General features: G+C 45.3%; 1 protein-coding gene across 3 annotated transcripts in view; it reads right to left on the bottom strand.

Annotated features, from left to right (window-relative positions):
- PRDM16 (PR/SET domain 16) overlaps window positions 1-26,017 on the bottom strand; it is a 637,493-nt gene that overhangs the window by 34,511 nt on the left and 576,965 nt on the right. For all 3 annotated transcript variants that reach the window (XM_067472770.1, XM_067472771.1, XM_067472773.1), the window contains exons 11-12: window positions 4,877-5,046; window positions 1,440-1,517 (exon numbers count right to left, since the gene is read on the bottom strand). In XM_067472770.1, the coding sequence (XP_067328871.1) occupies window positions 1,440-1,517; window positions 4,877-5,046 (248 nt within the window). The remainder of the gene's footprint in view (window positions 1-1,439; window positions 1,518-4,876; window positions 5,047-26,017) is intronic.

The raw sequence follows: 26,017 nt of genomic DNA, 5'->3' as shown, positions 1-26,017 counted from the left end.
TACAGGATTCCACAAGATGCAAATTATAGTATTCTATAGGATGCAAACTACAGGGTTCCATAGTATGCAAATGATAGTCTTCTATAGGATGCAAACTACAGGATTCTATAGGATGCAAATGATAGTATTCTATAGGATGCAAACTACAGGATTCCATAAGATGCAAATTATAGTATTCTATAGGATGCAAACTACAGGATTCAATGAGATGCAAATTACAATATTCTATAGGATGCAAATTATAGTATTCTATAGGATGCAAACTCTAGAACTCCTTGGGATGCAAATTATAATATTCTATAGGATGCAAACTACGGGATTCCATAGTATGCAAATTATAGTATTCTATAGGATGCAAACTCTAGAATTCCATAGGATGCAAATTATAGTATTCTATAGGATGTAAACTACAGGATTCCACAAGATGCAAATTATAGTATTCTATAGGATGCAAACTACAGAATTTCATAGGATGCAAATTATAGTATTCTATAGGATGCAAACTACAGAATTTCATAGGATGCAAATTATAGTATTCTATAGGATGCAAACTACAGGGTTCCATAGTATGCAAATTATAGTCTTCTATAGGATGCAAACTCTAGAATTCCATAGGATGCAAATTTTAGTATTTTATAGGATGTAAACTACAGGATTCCACAAGATGCAAATTATAGTATTCTATAGGATTCAAATTCTAGAATTCCATAGTATGCAAATTATAGTATTCTATAGGATGCAAACTACAGGATTCCACAGGATGCAAATTATAGTATTGTATAGGTTGCAAATTATAGTTTTCTATAGAATGCAAACTACAGGATCCCATAGGATGAAAAACTACAGGATTCCATGGGATGCAAACTATAGGATTCTATAGGATGTAGCCATGGTCCTTGGATATTCCTGATGCAGATCTAAATTCCATCAGAGCTGCCTGACTTTGGAATGGAGTACATCCATGATGGCCTGGCAGTTGTTTGGTGTAGCTTGTTGGTGCCTGGGGCAATCTTTTGTTGAGTGGTGATTACTGCCAGGCCATCAAATGCTAATCAAGGTGGTCAGTTGAAACATTCACACCTAGCTCCAACAGACAAGAGTTCTTTCTCCCACCCTGGTCATTCAACAGATATATAAACCCAATTTTCCTACTTCCAACCGACCTCACTACCTCTGAGGATGCTTGCCTTAGATGCAGGTGAAACGTCAGGAGAGAATGCCTCTAGAACATGGCCATATAGCCCGAAAAAATCTACAACAACCCACTTTTAGCTAGTTTGTAATAGATCACACATACCTAGTAGAAATGTTTGTAGCCATGCTGTCGATAAGTGATAACATGAATGTATGTCTGGTCAAACTGGATACCCAGTAGAACTGGGACAGATAGTATTCTCTCCCCCCTCCCCATTGCTTTCTCAAGCCATGTTGCCACTCACCTGTACGGTTGTTCTCCTGTGTGTGTTCGGAGATGTCGGGTCAGGTTTGCCGAACGCGGGAAGATCTTACCGCAGTACCTGGAAGGAAGGGGACGACACCATCAAGTCCATGCCACAGAATGGAAGCTGCCTGTCTATTTCTAATCACTGTCACAATTTTCTTTATTTAGTTATTTAAATTGCCATCCTGCTGTTCTATGGATGTCTGTATCAGACAATCAGTGGAGACAAAGGACTACCGGTTTGCTACACATCATCCAGGGCAGGACATTAACGGGGAACTCATAAAACACACAGAGTTATGAGGTTGAAATTCCCATTTGAGGGGCGCGAGCTCCAGTAATAGAAAAACATTGAGGGGTGCAAAATGTTATGGTCTGCACCTACTCACCAAAGGCGCAGTGGAAGAGCCGGGTTTTAAGGTTCTTTTTTAATGTTTCTAGTGAAGGGGATTTCCTTATTATTATTATTATTATTATTATTATTATTATTATTATTTGAAACACCACAAGATGAGTCCACAGCAGACACTCTGCTGTCTGTTATACTGGATCATCATCATCATCATCATCATCATCATCATCATCATCATCATGCTGGTACGGCTGTACCAGGAGCTCCAACTTCATTTTCTTTCTATTAAATGTCTGCATGCATTCCAAGGTTTCAGGCATTCTGCAAAAGTGACTTCCCTTGGTTTGCATTTATAGGACCAATGACCCATCAATCATTGTTAAGTTTTGGTTCCGCCCCTTTCCCCACGGCCCTGGGAGGAGAGGGAGCCATTTTTGGTTCAGTCTTACAGAAGGAAATTAAGCTACAGGACATTGATCAGCTCCACCTGAAGAAAAGCTTCATTTCCTACAGTTTTGGGGGAAACAGCTTCCGGGGAGAAATAGTCCCAAAGCTCTGGCTGGGAACTTACAGCCTCTCAGCCTTACAGCATTCGGGGGAAACAGTTTTGCAGACCCAAAGAACTCCAGCTGGAGAATCTGCAAAGCCTTGACTGGTAGGTCTACTCGGGTCCCAAGAAGTAGTTTAGAACCGGTAGTAGGATCCACATCAGCAAAGCCTAGATAGTAGATTGCCTGGGAGAGGTTAAAAAAGGGTTTTCCTTTCAAAAGAAAAGGAACAGTTCCCAAAGCCAGTTGCCTGTCCCTTGTGGACAAGATTAAGAAAGCCACCAGTCGTTTGTATGATTGTCGTTGAAGATTGAAGAAGTATTTGTTTAATTTGTTCAATAATAAAGGACTTTTTAATTCCATTTTTTATTCCAAACTGAAATATACAGTAGCCAACGATCTGAAAGAAAATTGGCATAAAATGCTATACCGCTGGTACTATACCCCAGAAAAACTTGCCAAATTCAATAAAGGGATTTCAAACGCATACTGGAAGTGCAAAGAAGAAAAAGGGACTTTCATACACACATGGTGGACATGTAAGCAAATTAAAAAATACTGGAGGGAGATACACTCCTTGACCCAAAAAATTCTAAAAGCCAATTTCCCCTTAAAACCAGAGACTTGTCTATTAGGGATATCGGACGCAAGCTTAAACGAAAACCAGGAAAAGATGCTTTTTCTACTCAGCACGGCAGCCAGATTACTATTAGCAAAATTATGGAAACAAGACGATATACCGAAAATTGATGATTGGATAATCAAAGTATTTGACATCGTACAAATGGACTGCCTATCACAAAAACTGAACAATGTCCGGAAAAAGACGGACTGGTCAGATCTTAAAGACTTCTTCAAATCCAGGAAAATTCCACTTTTGTTAGATCTGTCCAACTTATGAAAGGGTCAAAAAGGAAAAAAAAAGTGATTGAGAGGAGATTTGATCGAATAGTTTTGAATACCAACCAAAAGTTAATGCAATCTCAGAAGACTTTGGGAAGTTCAATTCACTAACAGGTGGTTTTTCTTTCTTTTGTGTGTGTGGTGAAGGTGGTGGTGTGGGGTGGTGGTGGTGGTGGAGGATGGCACTGTCTCCCAGTCTTTTTGGGTTTTTGGTGTAACTTCAATGTTTTTGTTTGTAAATATTAAAATGCACAATAAAAAATAATAATAAATAAAGGACTTTGTTAAGCCTCTAAAGACTCTTCCAGAGGAAAATCCTTAGGGCCTCTCTATCAAGGCACCCTGGCTTCCCGCTGGGCACAAAGTGCACATCCTGCTCAAAAGACAATTATTACAGGCCCAGCGCGTGACATCATCATCTCTTTTAGGGGGGTATTAATTGGAGCATGAGTAAGTGAAACCACAGAGATTACGTTTGTGGAAATTGGGGTTGTATTGAGCATGTTCCCTTAACAACATATTCCATGGCAATCATTTTAGTCGCCCTCCTCTGGACACATTGACAAGCTGGAATGTGTCCAGAGGAGGGCGACTAAAATGATAAAGGGCCTGGAGAACAAGCCCTATGAGGAGCGGCTTAAGGAGCTGGGCATGTTTAGCCTGAAGAAGAGAAGGCTGAGAGGAGATATGATAGCCATTAGGCTTGGGTAACCACGGAAAAATTTGGTTCTAATTTGGTTCTAAACTCGTTTTGTTTTTAGGGGGCCCTTGCGTTTCGTTTTTTTTTAATAATTCCGAAATTTTCCTTTTAAAAATTTCGAAATATACGAAATTTCGTGAAATTACGAATCGATTCGTTAATGGCGGACGCGATTGCGCAATATGCTAAAAAAAACCTCCAAATGGGACCGGGGGAACTTCTGAAGCTTCCCTCTCCCTCTGTTGTTGACTGTTGGTGTGATAAAACACACAACAGCTATAAAACTTGCACCAGACATGCGAAAATAATTACGAAATAATTACGAAATAATTTTGAAATAATTACGAAATAACAACGAAATAAATTGAAAAAATTGTTTCGAATCTAATTTACTCCTCACACTATTCCTGCATGGCTCAATATTGGATTGTAAGCTAATTTAAATACGAATTAATAATGAATTACGAAATTAACGAACGAAACTGCCCAAGCCTAATAGCCATGTATAAATATGTGAGAGGAAGCCACAGGGAGGAGGGAGCAAGCTTGTTTCCTGCTTCCTTGGAGACTAGGACGCAATGGAACAATGGCTTCAAACTACAAGAGAGGAGATTCCATCTGAACATGAGGAAGAACTTCCTGACTGTGAGAGCCGTTCAGCAGTGGAACTCTCTGCCCCGGAGTGTGGTGGAGGCTCCTTCTTTGGAAGCTTTTAAACAGAGGTTGGATGGCCATCTGTCAGGGGTGATTTGAATGTAACATTCCTGCTTCTTGGCAGAATGGGGTTGGACTGGATGGCCCATGAGGTCTCTTCCAACTCTTGGATTCTATGATTCTATGTTGTCTTTTCTTATGGCTCACACTCCAGTGACCATCTGAGCTCCTTGTTTGGTTCTCAGCATTGACTCGCTATGGCTGCCCTCAATGTTTACCTGCAGGTATAGCGTTCCTTTCCTTTGCGCAAAATGGGGTCAGACAGCGTTGGGGGCGGCGACCGGAAATTGAAGGGGTGATGCGGGAGGGGTTGCAAGGGGGCGCTGGGGTCTGCCTTCATGGCTGCAAAGCTCTCCAGTTTCTCCGTCATGGTTTCTATTGCTGACATCTGCAAGGAAAAAATATTGTTATTTATTTATTTATTTACTTTGCTTCTATACCGCTGTATCTCAAGCCCGAAGGCGACTCACGGCGGTTCACAAACAGTAAAAACAGTAGAAACAGCAGTGGTTCCATACAACATAGAACAATTGACTTAACACATTATCCATAAATTACCAATAAGCAATTACAATGCACAGTTATTACAAAAAACAACCGTACCCAATCTTCTCATCATCCAAGCGTAGTCCAGGTTCGTCGTCCATTGTTCCATTCCTATGTTCCATTACCAGATTGCACTAAATTACTCAAACGCCTGCACAAACATCCAGGTCTTCACCTTTTTGCGGAATACCATTAGAGATGGTGCTAGTCTAATGTCCGTAGGAAGGGCGTTCCACAGCCGAGGAGCCACCACCGAGAAGGCCCTATCTCTCGTCCCCGCCAGCCGAGCTTGAGAAGCAGGCGGGATCGAGAGCAGGGTCTCCCTGGAAGATCTCAAAGTCCTGGTGGGTTCATAGGCAGAGATGCGGTCAGATAGGTAGCTTGGGCCGGAACCGTTTAGGGCTTTAAAGGCCAACGCCAGCACTTTGAATTCAGCCCGGTAGCAGATCGGTAGCCAGTGGAGTTGGCGCAACAGGGGGGTTGTATGCTCCCTGCGCTCCGCTCCTGTTAAAATCATGGCTGCCGAGCGTTGGACTAGTTGGAGCTTCCGAGCTGTCTTCAAAGGCAACCCCACGTAGAGAGCGTTGCAGTAGTCTAAACGGGATGTAACCAGAGCGTGGACTACCGTGGCCAAGTCAGACTTCCCAAGGTACGGGCGCAGCTGGCGCACAAGCTTTAACTGTGCAAATGCTCCCCTGGTCACCGCCGAAACCTGGGCTTCCAGGCCCAGCGATGAGTCCAGGGTCACACCCAAGCTGCGAACCTGTGTCTTCAGGGGGAGTGCGGCCCCATCCAACACAGGCTGTAACCCTATGCCCTGTTTGGCCTTGCGACTGACCAGGAGTACCTCTGTCTTGTCTGGATTCAATTTCAATTTGTTCGCCCTCATCCAGACCGTCACAGCGGCCAGGCACCGGTTCAGGACCTGAACAGCCTCCTTAGTAGCAGGTGGAAAGGAGTGACAGAGTTGGACATCATCCGCGTACAGATGACACCGTACCCAAGCACCGTAAGCAGTGGTCATTGATTCAGATATTTAGAATGACTGGAAAGTTGCAATCTTAGCGGGCACTGTAGTCTCACCAAGCACACTAAGCATATCTGTCCTAACAAACATTTTGATTGTGACACCTATTTTGGAACCAACCCATTTATGCTGAGCTTGTTTTCTGCTGCTCAAAGGTCAGAGCACAAACCAACAGATCAAATTTCCAAGAAAAGAGAGTCCACCTAAACATTAGGAAGAATGTCGTGAAAGTAAGAGATGTTCAACACTGGAGGGAGGTGGACTCTCCATCTTTGGATGACCATTTCTTGTGTGCTTTCGCTATAGATTCGTTTACGGCAGAGTTGGGCTAAACAGGCATTGCATTACCATCTGAGTTCATAATTGCATGATACCATGTATACTTTATCTGAAGCCTTTTCCTTTTTTTCCAGGTGCCAAATTCCATGCATCACCTGATGAACTTAAGCATTTATTCCTTGCAACATATCTCCACCACCAAACAGAACGAATATATAATGCAACAGAATGTAGGAATGCTTATAGAATTCATGTCCAAACCAGGAATTGAGTAATTAAGAATATATATATATATATATATATATATATTAGGCCTGGGCGGTTTCATTTCGTTAATTCGTTATTCGTTAATAATTCGTCAATTTTTTCAATTACAAAATGATAACGAACCATTCTGGAGCAATTATTTAAAAAAACGAATTTTTAAATACGTTTCGTAAATGCTTCGTATTTCGTTACTGTGTTCGTTTCGTTATTGTTTTGAGGTCGTTTCGTTATTATTTCCGCATGTCTGGGCCAGTTTTATGGTTTAATTAATGAAAAAAAATTATAATATCACACCAACAGTCAACAACAGAGGGAGAGGGAAGCTTCAGAAGGTTTTGGAGGTTTTTTAGCGCATTTCGCGGTCGCGTCCGCCATTAACGAATCGATTCGTTATTGTTTCGGAAATTGATTCGTTAATTTTTTACCATTTACGAAATTTCGTAAATATCGAACTTTTTAAAAGGAAAATTTTGTAATTATTTTAAATATCGAAACAAAAAAACCCCCCAAATACAAATCGATTTTAGAAACAAAATTTTCCGTTGTTACCCAGGCCTAATAAACACAGCTATCTCCACCACCAAACAAAACAAATATATAATGCAACAGAATGTAGGAATGCTTATAGAATTCATTTGTTCAAACCAGGAATTGAGTAATTAAGAATATATATATATATATATATATATATATATATATATATATATATCTGTTACAGGAGCTGCCTTCATAGACTTGTCAGCATCTTATGATACTGTAAATCATCCCCTTCTCCTGAAAAAAAGTATAATATCACAAAGGATTACCACATCACCTGCTTCATAGGAAATCTGTTACAAAACAGGAGCTTTATTGTTGAGTTACACTGCAACAATCCTGCAGTGTAGATGCACCCATTAGGCCTGTTTGATCAAGAAAAAATTTGTTTCTAAAATCGATTTGTAATTGGGGTGTTTTTTTGTTTCGATATTTAAAATATTTACAAAACTTTCCAAAAAAATGTTTTGTTATTTACGAAATTTCGTAAATATTTACAAAACATTTTGTAAGTGTGAATGTTGCAGTAATGGTCACCTTGATTAGCATTGAATGGCTTTCATTTCTCCCACCCTGGACATTCCATAGATAAACTCCATTTGCCTAGTTTCCAACAGACCTCTCAGGATGCCTGCCATAGATGTGGGCAAAATGTCAGGAGAGAATGCTTCTGGAACATGGTCATACACTCATACAGCCCTGAAAACTCACAGCAAAAGAGCCTGGATGGATGCAGCCTTCGATTTGTGGCAATCAGATGGTATTGGTCTCATCTCAGGCGGGCCACGGAGGCAGAGCCGGCGCTGCAGGAATCCCCTCCCCGGCTCCTGCGCTCCGACTCTGGCTCCTGCGCCCTCCTCCTCCTCCTCCTCCTCCTCCCAGCTGTGTTGCAGGAAGTGCCAGGAGGAGGAGGAGGAGGAGGAGGGCGCAGGAGCCGGAGCCGATTGGATGGCGCGCGGAGGCCGGTTGTAAGGGTGAGCGCGTGCGCGCCATCCAATCGGCTCCGGCTCCTGCGCCCTCCTCCTCCTCCTCCTCCTCCTCCTCCTGGCACTTCCTGCAACACAGCTGGGAGGAGGAGGAGGAGGAGGAGGGCGCAGGAGCCGGAGCGGATTGGATGGCGCGCGGAGGTCGGTTGTAAGGGTGAGCGCGCGCGCGCCATCCAATCGGCTCCAGCTCCTGCGCCCTCCTCCTCCTCCTCCTCCTCCCGGCTGTGTTGCAGGAAGTGCCAGGAGGAGGAGGAGGAGGAGGAGGGCGCAGGAGCCGGAGCCGATTGGATGGCGCGCGGAGGCCGGTTGTAAGGGTGAGCGCGTGCGCGCCATCCAATCGGCTCCGGCTCCTGCGCCCTCCTCCTCCTCCTCCTCCTCCTGGCACTTCCTGCAACACAGCTGGGAGGAGGAGGAGGAGGAGGAGGGCGCAGGAGCCGGAGCGGATTGGATGGCGCGCGGAGGTCGGTTGTAAGGGTGAGCGCGCGCGCGCCATCCAATCGGCTCCAGCTCCTGCGCCCTCCTCCTCCTCCTCCTCCTCCCAGCTGTGTTGCAGGAAGTGCCAGGAGGAGGAGGAGGAGGAGGAGGGCGCAGGAGCCGGAGCCGATTGGATGGCGCGCGGAGGCCGGTTGTAAGGGTGAGCGCGCGCGGGCCGGGCGCCCAACAGGCAGGGGCGGTGCTTGGCTCACTGGGTGTGCGCTCGCGCCGCCCCTTCGCCCCGCCCGCCCCATTTACAAAACGGGCGAAAGCTCGTAAATACTGTGGGAGTTGCCGTTTCGATATTTAAAAACCCTTCCGGGTTTGAAAATATGTTTTGTTATCGTACCGTAAATGCAAAAATTAACGAATGTTTTACGAATTACGAAATTAACGAACGAAACCGCACAGGCCTAGCACCCATGGGTTGATCACACAGAGGCTGTGGGCTTCTGCTTGAACGAAAGAACTGAATCCCAGCGAACAAGCGACTCTTCTTGCAGATTGTCTTGTAAATCTTCAAAGGCACGAACGCGAGGCGTGAGGGAAACAAAGAGATGGAGGCATTGACCTTTGGAGGGGTGCTTTCCCGTCCCTTCTTCTCAGCTCTCATAGCAAAGAGAGGGCAAGCTTCGGCGTTGGTTCTTCACACAGGAAAAGTGACACGCCGCGTGAGAATATTATTAACAGGCAGGGAGCCAAGGTTCTCACACCAAAACCTTCCCGCAAGTCTCAAAGCATATGCAACATCCTCAGTTCGATCACTGTATTGCTACTCAGTAAAGAACACAGTTTGGAAGGGAGGTTATCATCCTAGTACGGAAGGACCCTGTCTTTGCTTGGCTGCATCTGCACTATATCACAAAGGATTACCACCTCACCCGCCTCATAGGAAATCTGCTACAAAACAGGAGCTTTTTTGTTGAGTTCCAGGGCCAAAGAAGCAGATGGCAAAAACAGAAGAACAGCTTGCCTCAGGGGTGTGTGCTTGCTTCATCAATGTTTAACGTTGACACAAATCACCAGCCACTGCCAGAAGGGACAGAAAACTTCATCTTTGCTGACGATCATGCAATCACCAACCAAGCAGGGAGCTTTGAAATGGTTGAACAGAAGTTCTCTGAAGCTTTAGGTGCTCTTACTGCCTATTACAGGGAAAACCAGCTGATCCCCAATTCATCTGAAACACAGAAGTGTGCTTTTCATCTTAAGAACAGGCAAGTATCTTGAGCTCTGAGGATAACCTGGAAAATAATCCCATTGGAGCATTGCAGCACACCCAAATATCTGGGAATCACTCTGGACCGTGCTCTGACTTATAAGGAGCACTGCTTGACTATTAAGCAAAAAGTGGGTGCTAGAAATAGTATCGTACGAAAGCTGGCACAACCTGGGGATCACAACCAGACACAGTGAAGACATCTGCCCTTGCGCTTTGCTACGCTGTTGCTGAATACACATATCCAATGTGGACCAGATCTCACCATGTTAAAAGAGTGGATGTGGCTCTTAATGAGACATTCTGCATTATCACAGGATGTCTATGCCCTACACCACTGGAGAAACTATACTGCTTAGCTAGTATTGCACCACCTGACATCCGCTGGGAAGTAGCAGCCTGTAATGCTCAGATATCAGCCAGAATGTTTTAAAGCAAGAAATAGCTTGCTAAGATCTTCAGACATACTCGCAGGAACATCTTAGAAAGCAAGAGTCCAAAAGTGGCAGCTTAAAACCCGGAACCTCAGTCGGTGGCTGATACGAGATACGAAACTCTCTCCGGGCACACAGAAGACTGGGGAGCTTGGAAGATGCTGAACAAACCATGAGATACAGAGTTAATCTTGAGAAATGGGGCCACAAAGTGGCGTCCACAACATGCGAGTGTGAAGAAGAGCAAACCACAGACCATATATTACAATGCAACTTGAGCCCTGCCACATGCACAATGGAGGACTTTCTCACAGCAACACCAGAGGCACTCCACGTGGTTGGCTTCAGGTCAAAGGAAATTTACTATAATGCCAAGTTTTTAACTTTGTTTGTGGTTTTTCTATATATTATAACTGTATTTTTTTGTGTACAGAAGCCTCGTGCAGTTACAATTTGAGTCCCTTCCTGTGCATTGGTAATTGAAGATGCAATTGGATGGGAAGCTGCACCAAATATGTGCAGGAATGTGCACCAAGCATGCACAGGAATGCAGCAATAACAAAGTCAATAAGTTACCAAGCAAGTGATTTTGGTTTCTAAACGAACCCCGCAGGCAAAACAATTACTCTCCGATTTTGTGAGGCTGAAAGAGAAAATTCAAGTTTGGTTCCATCTGGACCAAAATGGGAGGCGAAAATGACAGAGGACAGGGAGAGAAGCTCTGTGCCAAATTGGCAGCAATGGTTCGATCGTGAGTATTAATGTTTTGCACCAGAATCAGAAACAGGTCCATGTTGCTTACTTACTTACTTACTTAGGCGATCCCTCGTTGGACGAGTAAGATGGTCTTCCATTATGGATTTCCTTGTGGGTCCGTATGTGGCTGTGGAGCCCTATTCTTGCTCCGCATCTTCTTCCGCAGTGAGGGCATTGGTTTCCAGGTGGAAGGCGGTCCCGGTCGGGGTTGGCTTGATGTGCCTTCCTCCTGGCATGTTTCTCTCTTTCACCCTCCACTCGTGCCTCCTCAAATTCTGCAGCACTGCTGGTCACAGCTGTCCTCCAGCTGGAGCGCTCAAGGGCCAGGGCTTCCCAGTTCTCAGTGTCAATGCCAGAGTTTTAAAGGTTGGCTTTGAGCCCATCTTTCAATCTCTTTTCCTGTCCTCCAACATTCCGTTTTCCGTTCTTAAGTTCGGAGTAGAGCAACTGCTTTGGGAGACGGTGGTTGGGCATCCGGACAACATGGCCGGTCCAGCGGAGTTGGTGGCGGAGGACCATCGCTTCAATGCTGGTGGTCTTTGCTTCTTCCAGCACACTGACGTTTGTCCGCTTGTCTTCCCAGAAGATTTGCAGGATTTTACAGAGGCAGCGCTGATGGAATCGTTCCAGGAGTTGCAAGTGACGTCTGTAGACAGTCCACGTCTCACAGGCATAGAGCAGGGTTGGGAGGACAATAGCTTTATAGACAAGCACCTTGGTCTCCCTACGGATATCTCGGTCCTCAAACACTCTCTGCTTCATTCTGGAAAATGCTGCACTTGCAGAGCTCAGGCGGTGTTGTATTTCAGCATCGATGTTGACTTTGGTGGAGAGGTGGCTGCCAAGGTAGCAGAAATGGTCCACATTTTCTAATGTGACACCATTAAGCTGTATTACTGGCATTGGAGAGGGATTGGCTGGTGACTGCTGGAACAGCACCTTGGTTTTCTCAATTATTTATTTATTTATTTGATGCATTTATTAACCGCCATTCTCAGCCCTTTAGGGCGACTCATGGCGGTGTACACACATGTAAAAGACAATTTACAAAGAAGCAATTACAACAACATATAAACTACATAACAATTACAAATCTACACTAAAAATCCGCTTCGTCTCATAGTAGAATCATAACCAATCTCATATTCCTTGTTCCGTTCCAGTCATCTTTACCACATTATTATAGCACTTAATTAAATGCCTTCTCGAACAGCCATGTCTTGAGGCTTTTTCGGAAGGACATGAGGGAGGGCGCCTGTCTGATGTTTGCAGGGAGAGTGTTCCACAGCCGGGGGGCCACCACCGAGAAGGCCCTCTCCCTCGTCCCCGCCAGACGTGCCTGTGAGGCAGGCGGGATCGAGAGAAGGGCCTCACCAGACGATCTCAAGGTCCTCGTGGGCTCGTAGGCCAAGATGCGGTCAGAAAGGTATTTTGGGCCGGAACCGTTTAGGGCTTTGTAGGCCAAAACCAGCACCTTAACTTGGGTCCGGTAGCAAATCGGCAGCCAATGGAGCTGGGACAACAAGGGCGTTGTATGCTCCCTGCCACCCGCTCCAGTTAGTAACATGGCTGCCGCGCGCTGAACCAGCTGAAGCTTCCGGGCCGTCTTCAAGGGCAGCCCCACATAGAGAGCGTTGCAGTAGTCAAGGCGGGATGTGACCAGAGCGTGTACCACCGTGGCCAAGTCAGACTTCCCGAGATACGGGCGCAGCTGGCGCACGAGCCTGAGCTGTGCAAATGCTCCCCTGGTCACCGCTGACACCTGGGGCTCCAGGCTCAGCGATGAGTCCAGGGTCACACCCAAGCTGCGAACCTGCGCCTTCAAGGGGAGTGCGACCCCATCCAGCACAGGCTGTAACCCTATACCCCGTTCGGCCTTGCGACTGACCAGGAGTACCTCTGTCTTGTCTGGATTTAATTTCAGTTTGTTCGCCCTCATCCAGACCGTTACAGCGGCCAGGCACTGGTTCAGGACCTCGACAGCCTCCTTAGTAGCAGGTGGAAAGGAGTGACAGAGTTGGACATCATCTGCGTACAGATGACACCGCACCCCGAAACTCCAGATGATCTCACCCAGCGGCTTCATGTAGATATTAAACAGCATGGGGGACAGTATGGAACCCTGTGGAACCCCACAAGTCAAAGGTTGTGGTGTAGAACAGGAGTCCCCCAATAACACCTTCTGGGTGCGGCCCTCCAGGAATGACTGGAGCCACTGCAAAGCAATGCCTCCAAGACCCATTTCCGCAAGGCGCCCCAATGTTCAGTGACAGGCCGAGCTTCTCGTATGCTTCTGCGAAGGTGTTTAGAGTGGCTACAGGTCCATGTATAAGCCAGAAGGAGTTGTAGCACAGCATCAGGAGGGCCACATAAAAGGACATGCTGTGCTGGATTCGGCCCGCGAGCCTTGCATTTGAAATATGTGCACGGTATATGCAGAGATAAGTATCATCCAGGGTGCTATGAAAACAAAGGAGGGTGAGTGTTTGTCGATCAAACATTCACCAGAGTCATCTACGATCAGCAGACGTAAAGTAGTTGCTCTCTCAATCGGATTTGCTAGCTCTCACCGAGACAAGCATATAGCCAGACTGGACTGGTTTGCGAAGCTGTCATGTGTGACTCCTTTAAAGTTAGTGGATGATCTGTGTAGGGAGCTGTACAGGGGGAGTGTGTCCCTGCTGGTTCTGGACCTCTTAGTGACCTTCGATACCGTAGATCACCGTATCCTTCTGGGATGCCTTGAAGGGATGGGGGACAATGAGGCCTGGCTCGAGAGGAGGACGTGTGAAAAAGATCTTGGAAAGCTCATGGACAACAAGTTAAACATGAGCCAACAATGTCATGTGGCGGCAAAAAAAGGCCAATGGGATGTTGGCCTGCATCAAGAGGAGCCTAGTTGTGCTGGTACGACTGTACCAGGAGCTCCCACTTTATTTGCTTTGTATTATATGTTTGTTTGCAAGCCAGGGTTTCAGGGACTCTGCAGAAAGGTGGCTTCCTTTGGTTGCAGTCATAGGGCAAGTCACCTGTCCATCATCGTGAAGTTTTGGTTCCGCCCCTTGCTCAGGGCAATTGGGAAGGGAAGGGAACAATTTTTTAGTTAGTCTCAGCAAGGAAAGCTAATGTACAGGACGTGTGCAAGCTTCCCCTGTACAAAAGCTTCAACTTTTAAGAATTTCCAGCTTTGAAGACTTTCCGGGGGAGAACAGCCCTAAAGACCAAAGAACTCCAGCTGGAGAATATCTAAGCCTTTACTGGTAGGTCCACTCGGTGCTTCGAGACGCAGTTCGACCCGGTAGTGGAGCCCACATCAGTAAGGGTTAGACTAGAGTCAACCTGAGAGAAGTTAAAAAGGGAATTTTCCTTTAAAGTAAAGAAGAAGTTATTGAAGACAGTTGCCTGTCCTTCGTGGGCAAGATTAGGAAGTCACCAGTTGCATAAAGCTTGGAAGCATTTGTTTAGCTTGATTGAAGACAAGAGAAGTTTCTGTTTGATTGTTCATTAATAAAAGACTTTGTTCTACTTCACAAGCCATCTAAAGGCCATTTGTGGTGGAAAACCTCCGAGAACTTCTCCTTGCAGAACAGGCTTGCACGTCCTGTTCTAAAGGAAATTCTTTACAGGCCCAGCACGCGACAGAACACTAGTGTCTAGGTCCAAGGGAAGTCCTGCTCCCCATGCTCTATTCCGCTTTGGTCAGACCACACCTGGAATATTGTGTCCAATTCTGGGCACCACAATCGAAGGGAGATGTTGACAAGCTGGAATGTGTCCAGAGGAGGGCGACTAAAATGATCAAGGGTCTGGAGAACGAGCCCTATGAGGAGCGGCTTAAGGAGCTGGGCATGTTTAGCCTGAAGAAGAGAAGGCTGAGAGGAGACATGATAGCCATGTATAAATACGTGAGAGGAAGCCACAGGGAGGAGGGAGCAAGCTTGTTTTCTGCTTCCTTGGAGACTAGGACGCGGAACAATGGCTTCAAACTACAAGAGAGGAGATTCCATCTGAACATGAGGAAGAACTTCCTGACTGTGAGAGCCGTTCAGCAGTGGAACTCTCTTCCCCAGAGTGTGGTGGAGGCTCCTTCTTTGGAAGCTTTTAAGGCTGGATGGCTATCTGTCGGGGGTGCTTTGAATGTAATATTCCTGCTTTTTGACAGAATGGGGTTGGACTGGATGGCCCATGAGGTCTCTTCCAACTCTAGGATTTTATGACTCTATGACTTGGAAGTACTGTTTTGCAGTGGTTCTGGTCCTTCCTTGAGGGTAATTCCCAGAAGGTATGATTGGGGGGACACCTGCTCACACCTGTGGCAATTTTCCTATGGAGTCTCGCAGGGTTCAGGACTGTCCCCCACATTGTTTAACATCTACATGAAGCTGCTGGAAAAGATCATCTGGCGTTTTGGAGTTTGATGCCATCTGTACGCAGATGACATCCAACTCTATCACTCCTTTCCACTTGCTGCTAAGGAGATGGTATACATAAAGACTATTATTATTATTATTATTATTATTATTATTATTATTAGGGAAAGGATGCATTTTGGTGTTTTGAAGTTATGGAAGTTTTGGAACTATGCATTGGCAGGCTGCAGGAAATCAGGGTCTGGCCTAAGAGGTGCTTCTCCAAGGAGGGAGAAAAGGACATGGTAATATTTTAAATGCATGTGGATGAATGCGTGTACATGTGTGTGAATGTTGAGTGAAAATGCAATTCCCCTTTATTTGTTTGTTAACCAATGTAATTGTAAATCCAATGTAGTTGCACAGAATCTGCATGTCTGTATGTCCAATGCCATTGGGTTGTTGTAGGTTTTTCCAGGCTATATGGCCATGTTCAAAACGATCTTGACAGATTAGAGAGATGGGCCAAAACTAACAAAATGAAGTTCAACAGGGACAAATGAAAGATACTCCACTTTGGCAGAAAAAATGAAATGCAAAGATACAGAATGGGTGACGCCTGGCTCGAGAGCAGTACGTGTGAAAAAGATCTTGGAGTCCTTGTGGACAACAAGTTAAACATGAGCCAACAATGTGATGTGGCGGCAAAAAAAGCCAATGGGATTTTGGCCTGCATCAATAGGAGCATAGTGTCTAGATCTAAGGAAGTAATGCTACCCCTCTATTCTGCTTTGGTTAGACCACATCTGGAATATTGTGTCCAATTCTGGGCACCACAATTCAAGAGAGATATTGACAAGCTGGAATGTGTCCAAAGGAGGGCGACTAAAATGATCAAGGGTCTGGAGAACAAACCCTATGAGGAGCGGCTTAGGGAACTGGGCATGTTTAGCCTGAAGAAGAGAAGGCTGAGAGGAGATATGATAGCCATGCATAAATATGTGAGAGGAAGTCACAGGGATGAGGGAGCAAGCTTGTTTTCTGCTTCCTTGGAGACTAGGACGCAATGGAACAATGGCTTCAAACTACAAGAGAGGAGATTCCATCTGAACATTAGGAAGAACTTCCTGACTGTGAGAGCCGTTCAGCAGTGGAACTCTCTGCCCCGGAGTGTGGTGGAGGTTCCTTCTTTGGAAGCTTTTAAGCAGAGGCTGGATGCCCATTTGTCAGGGGTGATTTGAATGCAATATTCCTGCTTCTTGGCAGAATGGGGTTGGACTGGATGGCCCATGAGGTCTCTTCCAACTCTTTGATTCTATGATTCTAGAGGCATTTCCTCCTGACGTTTCGCCTGCATCTATGGCTAGCATCTTCACAGGTAGTGAGGTCTGGAAGTAGGAAAATGGGTTTATATATCTGTGGAATGACCAGGGTGGGACAAAGGACTTTTGTCTGCTGGAGCTAGGTGTGAATGTTTCAACTGACCACCTTAATTAGCATTTAATGGCTTGGAAGTGCCTGGGGGGAATCTTTTGTTGAGAGGTGATTTGATGTGCCTGATTGTTTCTCTCTGTTGTTTTGCTGTTGTAATTTTAGAGTTGTTTTTTAATACTGGTAGCCAGATTTTGTTCATTTTCATGGTCTCTTCCTTTCTGTTGAAATTGTCCACATGCTTGTGGATTTCAACGGCTTCTCTGTGTAGTCTGACATGGGGGTTGTGAAACACACACATACACACACACATATATATTCTTGGTGTCTTGGTTTTTAAGTCTCTTTCTGGGGTTATTTGAGGTTACATCTGATAGATCGCATCAGCTGTAGTTGCTTTGATATGGTTTTCAGTAAGCGAGGAGATGGCAACTGGTCGATGGCATATGTTCTGTATCACAAAAACAAGATTTGGAAGGGAAAAATGGGTACCATTTTTGGAATCCATTGGTCGAATATGCCCAATAGACTTGTGTGCGGATTTTGTTTTCTCGGTTTCCTTCGATACTTTAGGAGCTCATAACGGTAAGGGTCCTCCTCGTACGAAAACCTACCCGAATCGAAAGCAAGTGAGAGCCGAACTTGGCTCCTCTTCCCCTATTCGGCATCACATTTGAATCTTTTTGATTTTCCTTGATTTTCCTGATTCTTTCTATTTAGTGGAACTGATTTGGAGTTGGGGACCTGACGGATGGTGGGTTGGTGTGCGCGCATGCATGCATTTGGGGTGTGTGTCATCCAAGACTGCCTGGAGTTGAAGGGCAACTGCTTTCTCAATCGCCTTTCCCCAAAAAAGGGAGGTTGGACACTTTTCTGTAATTACTTGGGTCCAGAGAAGGTTTTCTCTAACTACAGTTTCTTTTAAACAAGATAGAAAACCTCCCTCCCTGAGAAATGTATTAATAATTTATTGTATTTGAGATCGAATAATTTGTTGTATGGGAGATCAAATTGAGTCCCCTGGGGGAGATAGAGTGGGCTACAAACAAAGTATTATTATTGGGTTGTTGTAGGTTTTTTCGGGCTATATGGCCATGTTCTGGAGGCATTCTCTCCTGACGTTTCGCCTGCATCTATGGCAAGCATCTTCAGAGGTAGTGAGGTCTGTTGGAACTAGGAAAATGGGTTTATATATCTGTGGAATGACCAGGGTGGGACAAAGAACTCTTGTCTGTTAGAGCTAGGTGTGAATGTTTTAACTGATTAGCACTTGATGGCCTGGCAGTGCCTGGGGCAATCTTTTGTTGAGAGGTGATTAGATGTCCTTGATTGTTTCCTCTCTGTTGTTTTGCTGTTGTAATTTTTGAGTTTTTTTAATAGTGGTAGCCAGATTTTGTTCATTTTCATGGTTTCTTCCTTTCTGTTGAAATTGTCCACATGTTTGTGGATTTCGACGGCTTCTCTGTGTAGCCTGACATGGTGGTTGTTGGAGTGGTCCAGCATTTCTGTGTTCTCAAATAATATGCTGTGTCCAGGTTGGTTCATCAGGGGCTCTGCTATGGCTGACTTCAATGCCATTCTTTGTCTAAATGTTTTTCTGTAATCTGATATACCTTCTCACACTAAATAAGAAGAACCTATGCTTCAAAGTTATTGAAAAGTCATTCATGACAGGTTTGCTCTTAAGTTGAAATTGTTTGTAAGCCGGTGCCTAAAGAAGGTCATCTACCAAGATCAACTCTAGACTCTTCGGTCTCAAATCTGCAACGAAGTCCAGATATTGTCATCTAAGTACGTCTGGAGCTGGAGTGCCACCACTGTCTCCATGACCATAGCCAAGCATGGTACAGAATAGATTTGTGGGATATTAGCGTGGCAGCAATTTCCCTTGCTTTCAGTTTTATTAGCCTGCCTTTCCTCGCCTCCCTGGTCCCTTGTGCCGGTTCTTGTTCGGAGCTTATATCTTTCTCACCAGACTGGCGGGATAGCTATCGGCGCTCCTTTGGAGGCCACTCTCCTTGCTATTCTGCCCCACACAAACGCAGGATGTTCCTGGCTGGACGGTCACCATTGTGGGGTCCCTCCAAAAGGAAAATCAGAGGAAGTTATTAACCAAACTCTCAGGCCGAGACGAAACAATGAAGGGACTAAGTTTAGCTTTGAAAGCAGCCCACTCCGGCTTTTCACAAAGATGTCAGCACCGCTGAATTGAGGTGGGAAACGTTCCAGCAAGGAAACAATGCTGGCATGCACTCTGCCAATGAAATCAGAGAGGAGATGCTCGCCATTTGCAGCAGGTATCGAGATACTGCCAATGATTTGTGCCTGATTGGGACAAATGCCACCAAATTGTGGCTCAGAGGGTCATGTCTCGCCAGCTAATTTTATTACTATTTATTATTTATTTAGGGCTTTTATATCCCGTCCTTTCTCAACCTCCACAGAGGGACTCAGGGTGGCTAACAAAGTGGCACCCCATGGTGCCCACCTCAAAACATAAATATACAATTAACAGCAATGTAATAATAACAATAATAACAGTATAAACAGTATAAAACCATATACTGCGCCCGTACCTCGGGAAGTCTGACTTGGCCACGGTAGTCCACGCTCTGGTCACATCCCGCATAGATTACTGCAACGCGCTTTACGTGGGGCTGCCCTTGAAGACTGCCAGGAAGCTTCAGATGGTCCAGCGCTCGGCAGCCAGATTGCTAACGGGAGCGGCACTCAGGGAGCATACCACTCCTCTGTTGAGCCAGCTCCACTGGCTGCCAATCTGCTACCGGGCACAATTCAAGGTGCTGGCGTTAGCCTACAAAGCCCTAAACGGTTCCGGCCCCACTTACCTCTCCGAACGCATCCCCACCTATGAACCGACGCGGACACTAAGATCTTCCGGGGAGGCCCTGCTCTCGGTCCTGCCTGCATCACAGGCACGGTTGGCGGGGACGAGAGACAGGGCCTTCTCGGTGGTGGCCCCTCGGCTATGGAATGCCCTACCCATTGACATCAGACAGGCCCCTTCGCTGCTGGCGTTTCGGAAGAAGGTTAAAACCTGGCTCTTTGAGCAAGCGTTTGGCTAATCAGCGCAATTGAATATAGGATGACGGTAAATTGAACATAGGAATGGCACAAGGATTATGAGAATGGATTTTGCTTTGTGATCGAGGCATCATGAATTGATAATAATTGTGTATTTTGTTATTGTGTATGATGTGTTTTTAACTGTTATTGTTGTGTTAATTTACATTGTGTAAACCGCATTGAGTCGCCTAATTAGGCTGAGAAACGCGGTATAGAAATAAAGCAAATAAATAAATAAATAAATAAATAATATAAGCAATATAAAAACAATATAAAAACAGACAACAATAGTCAGCGGTCACCGATTTAAATCATTATCCAAGGGCAGTCCATCAGTTTTAAATAAGTCAACACATCAGTAGGTCAGCCTATTCTCCAAAGGCCTGATCCCATAGCCAGGATTTTACTTCTTTCCGGAAGGTCAAGAGGGATGCAGCAGAATTTCACTCAGGAGGGAGTTCCGCAGCCGGGGGGCCACAACAGAAAAGGCCCTGTCTCTTGTCCCCGCCAGACACGATTGTGACAATGGGGGGGAAATGAGCAGGGTCTCTTCAGATGATCTTAGGGCCCCAGGTGGATCATAGCGGGAGACATGTTTGGACAAGTAAACTGGACCAGAACCCTAAGACAAGAGCAACAACCCAACTTATGCTGATTTACTCAGACATGATAATGCCTCCCAGGAAAATGTTGGAGAAGGTTGGCCGGGAGGGCTTTTGCACAACTGAGACTTGTGTGCCAGCTGCGACTGTACCTCGCTAAGGCTGATCTGGCCGGGGTGGTCCATGCCTTAGTCACCTCTAGACTGGATTACTGCAACGCGCTCTACGTGGGGCTGCCCTTGAAAACGGCTCGGAAACTCCAATTGGTCCAACGGGCAGCAGCCAGAATATTAACTGGGGCCCATTACAGAGAGAGGTCAACCCTCCTGTTTAAGGAGCTCCACTGGCTGCCGTTTATTTTCCGAGCCCAATTTAAGGTGCAGGTGCTTACCTACAAAGCCCTGAACGGTTTAGGACCACCCTACCTGCGTGACCGCATCATTGTCTACGAACCCACACGCTCACTCCGGTCATCTGGAGAGGCCCTGCTCGTGATCCTGCCCGCGTCACAAGCGCGTTTGGTGAGGACACGGGACAGGGCCTTCTCCGTGGTGGCCCCCCGCCTCTGGAACACCCTCCCGAAAGACCTCAGACAAGCCCCTACACTGGCAGTCTTCAGAAAGAATTTGAAAACCTGGCTGTTCAAATGTGCCTTCTCAGACTAGGAACCCTATGTGCCTTTGCTGACTAGAAACCCCAGTCCCAAATTCCAGAAGCACTTTAGTCAGAACCAAGACCACCGCACACTGCACACCGCACTTATATTATAATCCCATATCCCTCCGACACATCAGCACTTTTAATCCTGTACCCTTACTCCGGCCGGCTCAGTTTTTAATAATGTCTTGTTGTATTGCTATTGTATTTGTTTTTCTGCTTAATTGTCTTATTTGCTATGTATTGTGTTGTTGTATTGTGTGGGCTTCGGCCTGTTGTAAGCCGCATCGAATCCTTCGGGAGATGCTAGCGGGGTACAAATAAAGTTATAATAATAATAATAATAATAATAATATATATATATATATATATATATAACACTACCGAGGACTATAGGCCAATGGTAGAGCAAATGTTCTGAATGCAAATGGTCCCAAAGCCATAGATAGGTCTGCAAAAATTGTAGCACCACTGAGCATGTAGATTAACGCAAAGCTAGATGGATTGACCTGGTATAAATTCCCTATTATTTCTTTATTTATGGCTTTTATATCCCATCATATCTCAACTTCCGCAGAGGAACTCAGGACGGCTAACAAATCGGCACCCATGGCGCCCACATCAAAACATGAATATACAATTTAACAATATAATAAAACAATATAAATAGTATAAAACCATATGAACAATTTTTTTTTGTCGTGTCAGGAGCAAGTCGCTTCTGGTGTGAGAGAATTGGCCGTCTGCAAGGACAATATATATGAACAATATATATGAACAATATAAAAGCAGTATAAAAAACAGACATTTAACTATTTAACTACACTGTAGCTATTAGACATGTGTGATCCAAAAAAAAATCGTTCTTGCATTGTGTGCTGGTACGTCTGTACCAGGAGCTCCAACTTTATTTTCTTTCTATTAAGTATTTGCATGCATTCCAAAGTTTCGGGGATTTTGCAAAAAGGTGGCTTCCTTTGGTTTGAAGTCATAGGGCAAGCCACCTGTCTATCATTGTTAAGTTTGGATCCGCCCCTTCTCCCAGGGAGATGGGAAGGGAAGAGGGGCCCATTTAATTAGTCTTAGTGAGGAAAGCTAAGGTAGAGGACGTGGACAAGTTTCACCTGCAGAAAAGCTTCATTTCTCAAGACATTCCGGGGGGAAATTCCCAAAGCTCTGGCTGGGAGCTTGCAGCCTCTCAGCCTTACAGCATCTGAGGGAAACAGCCCTAAAGTCTTAAAGAAATTCCAGAGGGAAAACAGCTTTACAGACCCAAAGAACTCCAGCTGGAGAATCTACAAGCTTTGTCTGGTAGGTTTACTCAGTATCAAGATGCAGTTTGGAATCGGTAGTAGATCCCACACCAACAAAACTTACATAACAGACAGCCCAGGAGAGCTTAAAAAAGGGTTTTCCTCTCAAAGTATAAGAACAATTAACGAAGACAGTTGCCTGTCCCTTGTGGATAAGATTAAGGAAGCCGGTTGATTTAAAGCCTTGAAGCATTTGTTTGACTCATTGAAGATTTGAGAAATATCTGTTTAATTTGTTCAATAATAAAGGACTTTGCTTAAGCTTTCAAGCCATCTAAAGACCATTTCTTCAGGAAAATCCTTGAGGGCCTCTTTCATGGCACCCTGGCTTCCCGCTGTGCACAAGGTGCACGGCCTATTTCAAAAGACAATTATTACAGGCCCAGTGCGTGACAGAACACATTGACCTTCACTAACAATATCTTCACTAACAATCAGCGACAACCACCGCTCACAAAGAGCTTTATATATGCTGATGACCTTGGCCTAACAACACAAGCAAAAGACTTTGAAACAGTTGAAATCCAACTTCCTAATGCCTTGGAGCCCCCGGTGGCGCAGTGGGTGAAAGCGCTGAGCTTGTTGATCGAAAAGTCACAGGTTCGATTCCGGGGAGCGGCGTGAGCTTCCGCTGTCAGCCCTAGCTTCTGCCAACCTAGCAGTTCGAAAACATGCAAATGTGAGTAGATCAATAGGTACCGCTCAGGTGGGAAGGTAACGGCGCTCCATGCAGTCATGCTGGCCACATGACCTTTGAGGTGTCTACGGACAATGCAGGCTCTTCGGCTTAGAAATGGAGATGAGCACCACACCCCAGAGTCAGACATGACTGGACTTAATGTCAGAGGACAACCTTTACCTTTACCTAATGCCTTGAAAGATCTCTCCAGCTACTGCAAAGATAACCAGCTGAAGCCTAACCCTGCCAAGACACAAGGGTGTGAAGTTTCCACCTATGCAACCGTGAAGCCAACAGGAAATTGAAAGTCACCTGGGAAGGTCAAGAGCTTGAACGTTGTTTCCATCCTAAATATCTCAGTGTCACCTTAGATCGAACACTAGCATATAGGAAACACTGCTTGAACACCAAGCACAAAGTAGCTGCACGCAATAACATCCTGCGGAAACTTACTGCCAGCACTTGGGGTGCAGACCCGAAATTAGTAAGAACATCAACCCTGACCTTGTCTTACACAACTGCTAAGTATGCCTGCCCTGTTTGGCACAGATCTGCCCATGAAAAGCAGGTGAACATAGCATTGAACGAAACAAGCAGAATAATCACAGGATGCCTTAAACCTACACCTGTTGACAAACTCTACAAGCTAACTGGCATTGCCCACCCCCCTCCTGATGTGCGACAGGAAGTTTCTGCTAAATGTGAGAGAAATAAGATTAAACACCATGAAAGCCCCCCACTACATGGCTACCAGCCTCCTCCCAGTAGACTCAAATCAAGGAAAAGCTTTATGAGAACTACCACTCCTCTTGGCATCCCCCCAGCAACAGCAAGGGTATCTCTCTGGGCAACTAGACCAGGAAATCCCAACTGGATGGCCTCTCACGAAGGAGGGTCTTCCTCCAGGGGCAGACTAATAATGGGCAACTTGGAAGTCCCTGAACAGACTCAGAAGCAGAGTGGGCAGAACAAAACACAAATTGGCAAAACGGAACTATGTAAAAGAATCCCACACCTTGTGTGACTGTGGAGCAAAACAGACAACTCCGTATCTGTATGCTTGTCCACTATGCCCTGCCTCATGTACAGAGGAGGAATTGTTGGAGGCTACAGACAATGCCATTGCTTTGTCAAAGGCTTTCATGGCTGGAATCACTGTTGTAGGTTTTTTTGGGCTATATGGCCATGTTCTAGAGGCATTCTCTCCTGACATTTCGCCTGCATCTATGGCAAGCATCCTCCTACCTCTGAGGATGCTTGCCATAGACGCAGGCGAAATGTTACAGTTATGAAGACAGTACCTGTTCCCTGTGGACAAGACTGAGAGAGAGCCAATAGACTAAGAAAGCCTTTATTAATAAAGAACTTTGTTGAACCTTTGAGCAATCTAAAGACTCTGTTTTAATGAAATCCAAAGGCCTTTAATCTGAGGCAGCCCCGGCGTCCCGTTGGGCACACAGAATTTATGTCCTATCTATAGTCTTATGCACAGGCCCAGCGTACGATAGCACAGAAGTGTTTGTTTAAATTGTTGAAGATCTAAGCAATAATAAAGGACTTTATTAAACCTTTCAAGCATCTAAAGACTTTTGTATAGGAAAATCCTTAGGGCCTCTCAGCCAAGGCAACCCGGCTTCCTGCTGGGCACAAAGAGTACGTCCTGTTCAAAAGACAATTATTATAGGCCCAGCGCATGACAGCACACTATTACTATGTCTTTTTGCTCTTCTCCTTGCGTCTCACCATGCTAAGAAGTAAGTGTTACTGCAATGAGTGAATTGTAAATAAAGATAAGAGCCGCTACTGAAGCAGAAACAACTGTCTGAAGTCAGTTAATTGGATTATAAGAAGCAAGTTGGCTAGCAAATTGTACTGATAAATACAACCTAATAAAAATATTTTTTAAGGAAGGAGATTCCACTGGACTTCAAGGCAGCAGTGAATTCTGTCAAACCACCAAAGCACTCTATGCCACTGTGCTGGTACGACTGTACCAGGAGCTCCAACTTTATTTTCTTTCTGTTATCTGTTTGCAGTCATAGGGCAGGCCTCCTGTCCATCATAATTAAACTTTGGTTCCGCCCCTTGTTCAGGGCTCTGGGAGGGAAAAAAGCCATTTTTTGGGCAGTCTCACATAAGGAAGCTAAACTATAGGACGTAGACCAGCTCGTCCCATAGAAAAGCTTCTTTTCTCAAGAACATCTGGGGAAACAGAAACAGAAATTCCAGGGAAAAGGTCCCAAGGCTCTGGCTGAGAGCTCACAGTCTCTCAGCCCCACAGCAATCAGAGGGAAAACAACCCTGAGGTTTTCAAAGAATTCTCTGAGGGAGGACAGCACTACAGATCCACGGAACTCCATCTGAAATATCTACACGCCTCGCCTGGTAGGTCTACTCGATACCCAGATGCATTTGGAATCGGTAGTAGGACCCACACCGGTGAGGCATAGATAGTAAACAGCCTGGGAGAGATTAAATAGGGGTTTTTCCTACAGAGAAAGTACAGTTCATTAAAGTCAGGTACCAGTCCATTGAGGACTAGACTAAGAAAGACTTGAAGTGTTGTTTGAACCACTGAAGATTTGTTGTTTGTTCCATAATAAAGACTTTGTTGTATCATCAAAGACTCTAAAGACCATTACTTCAGAAAAATCCCCGAGAACCTCTCTTTGAGGCACCCTGGCTTCCCGCTGGGCTTAAAGTATACGTTACAGGC

Source organism: Anolis sagrei, chromosome 13, assembly GCF_037176765.1.
Source record: "Anolis sagrei isolate rAnoSag1 chromosome 13, rAnoSag1.mat, whole genome shotgun sequence".
NCBI classification, from domain to species: Eukaryota; Metazoa; Chordata; class Lepidosauria; order Squamata; family Dactyloidae; genus Anolis; species Anolis sagrei.
The sequence above is the reverse complement of the archived record's forward strand: the minus strand, read 5'-3'. Positions and strand labels throughout refer to the sequence as shown.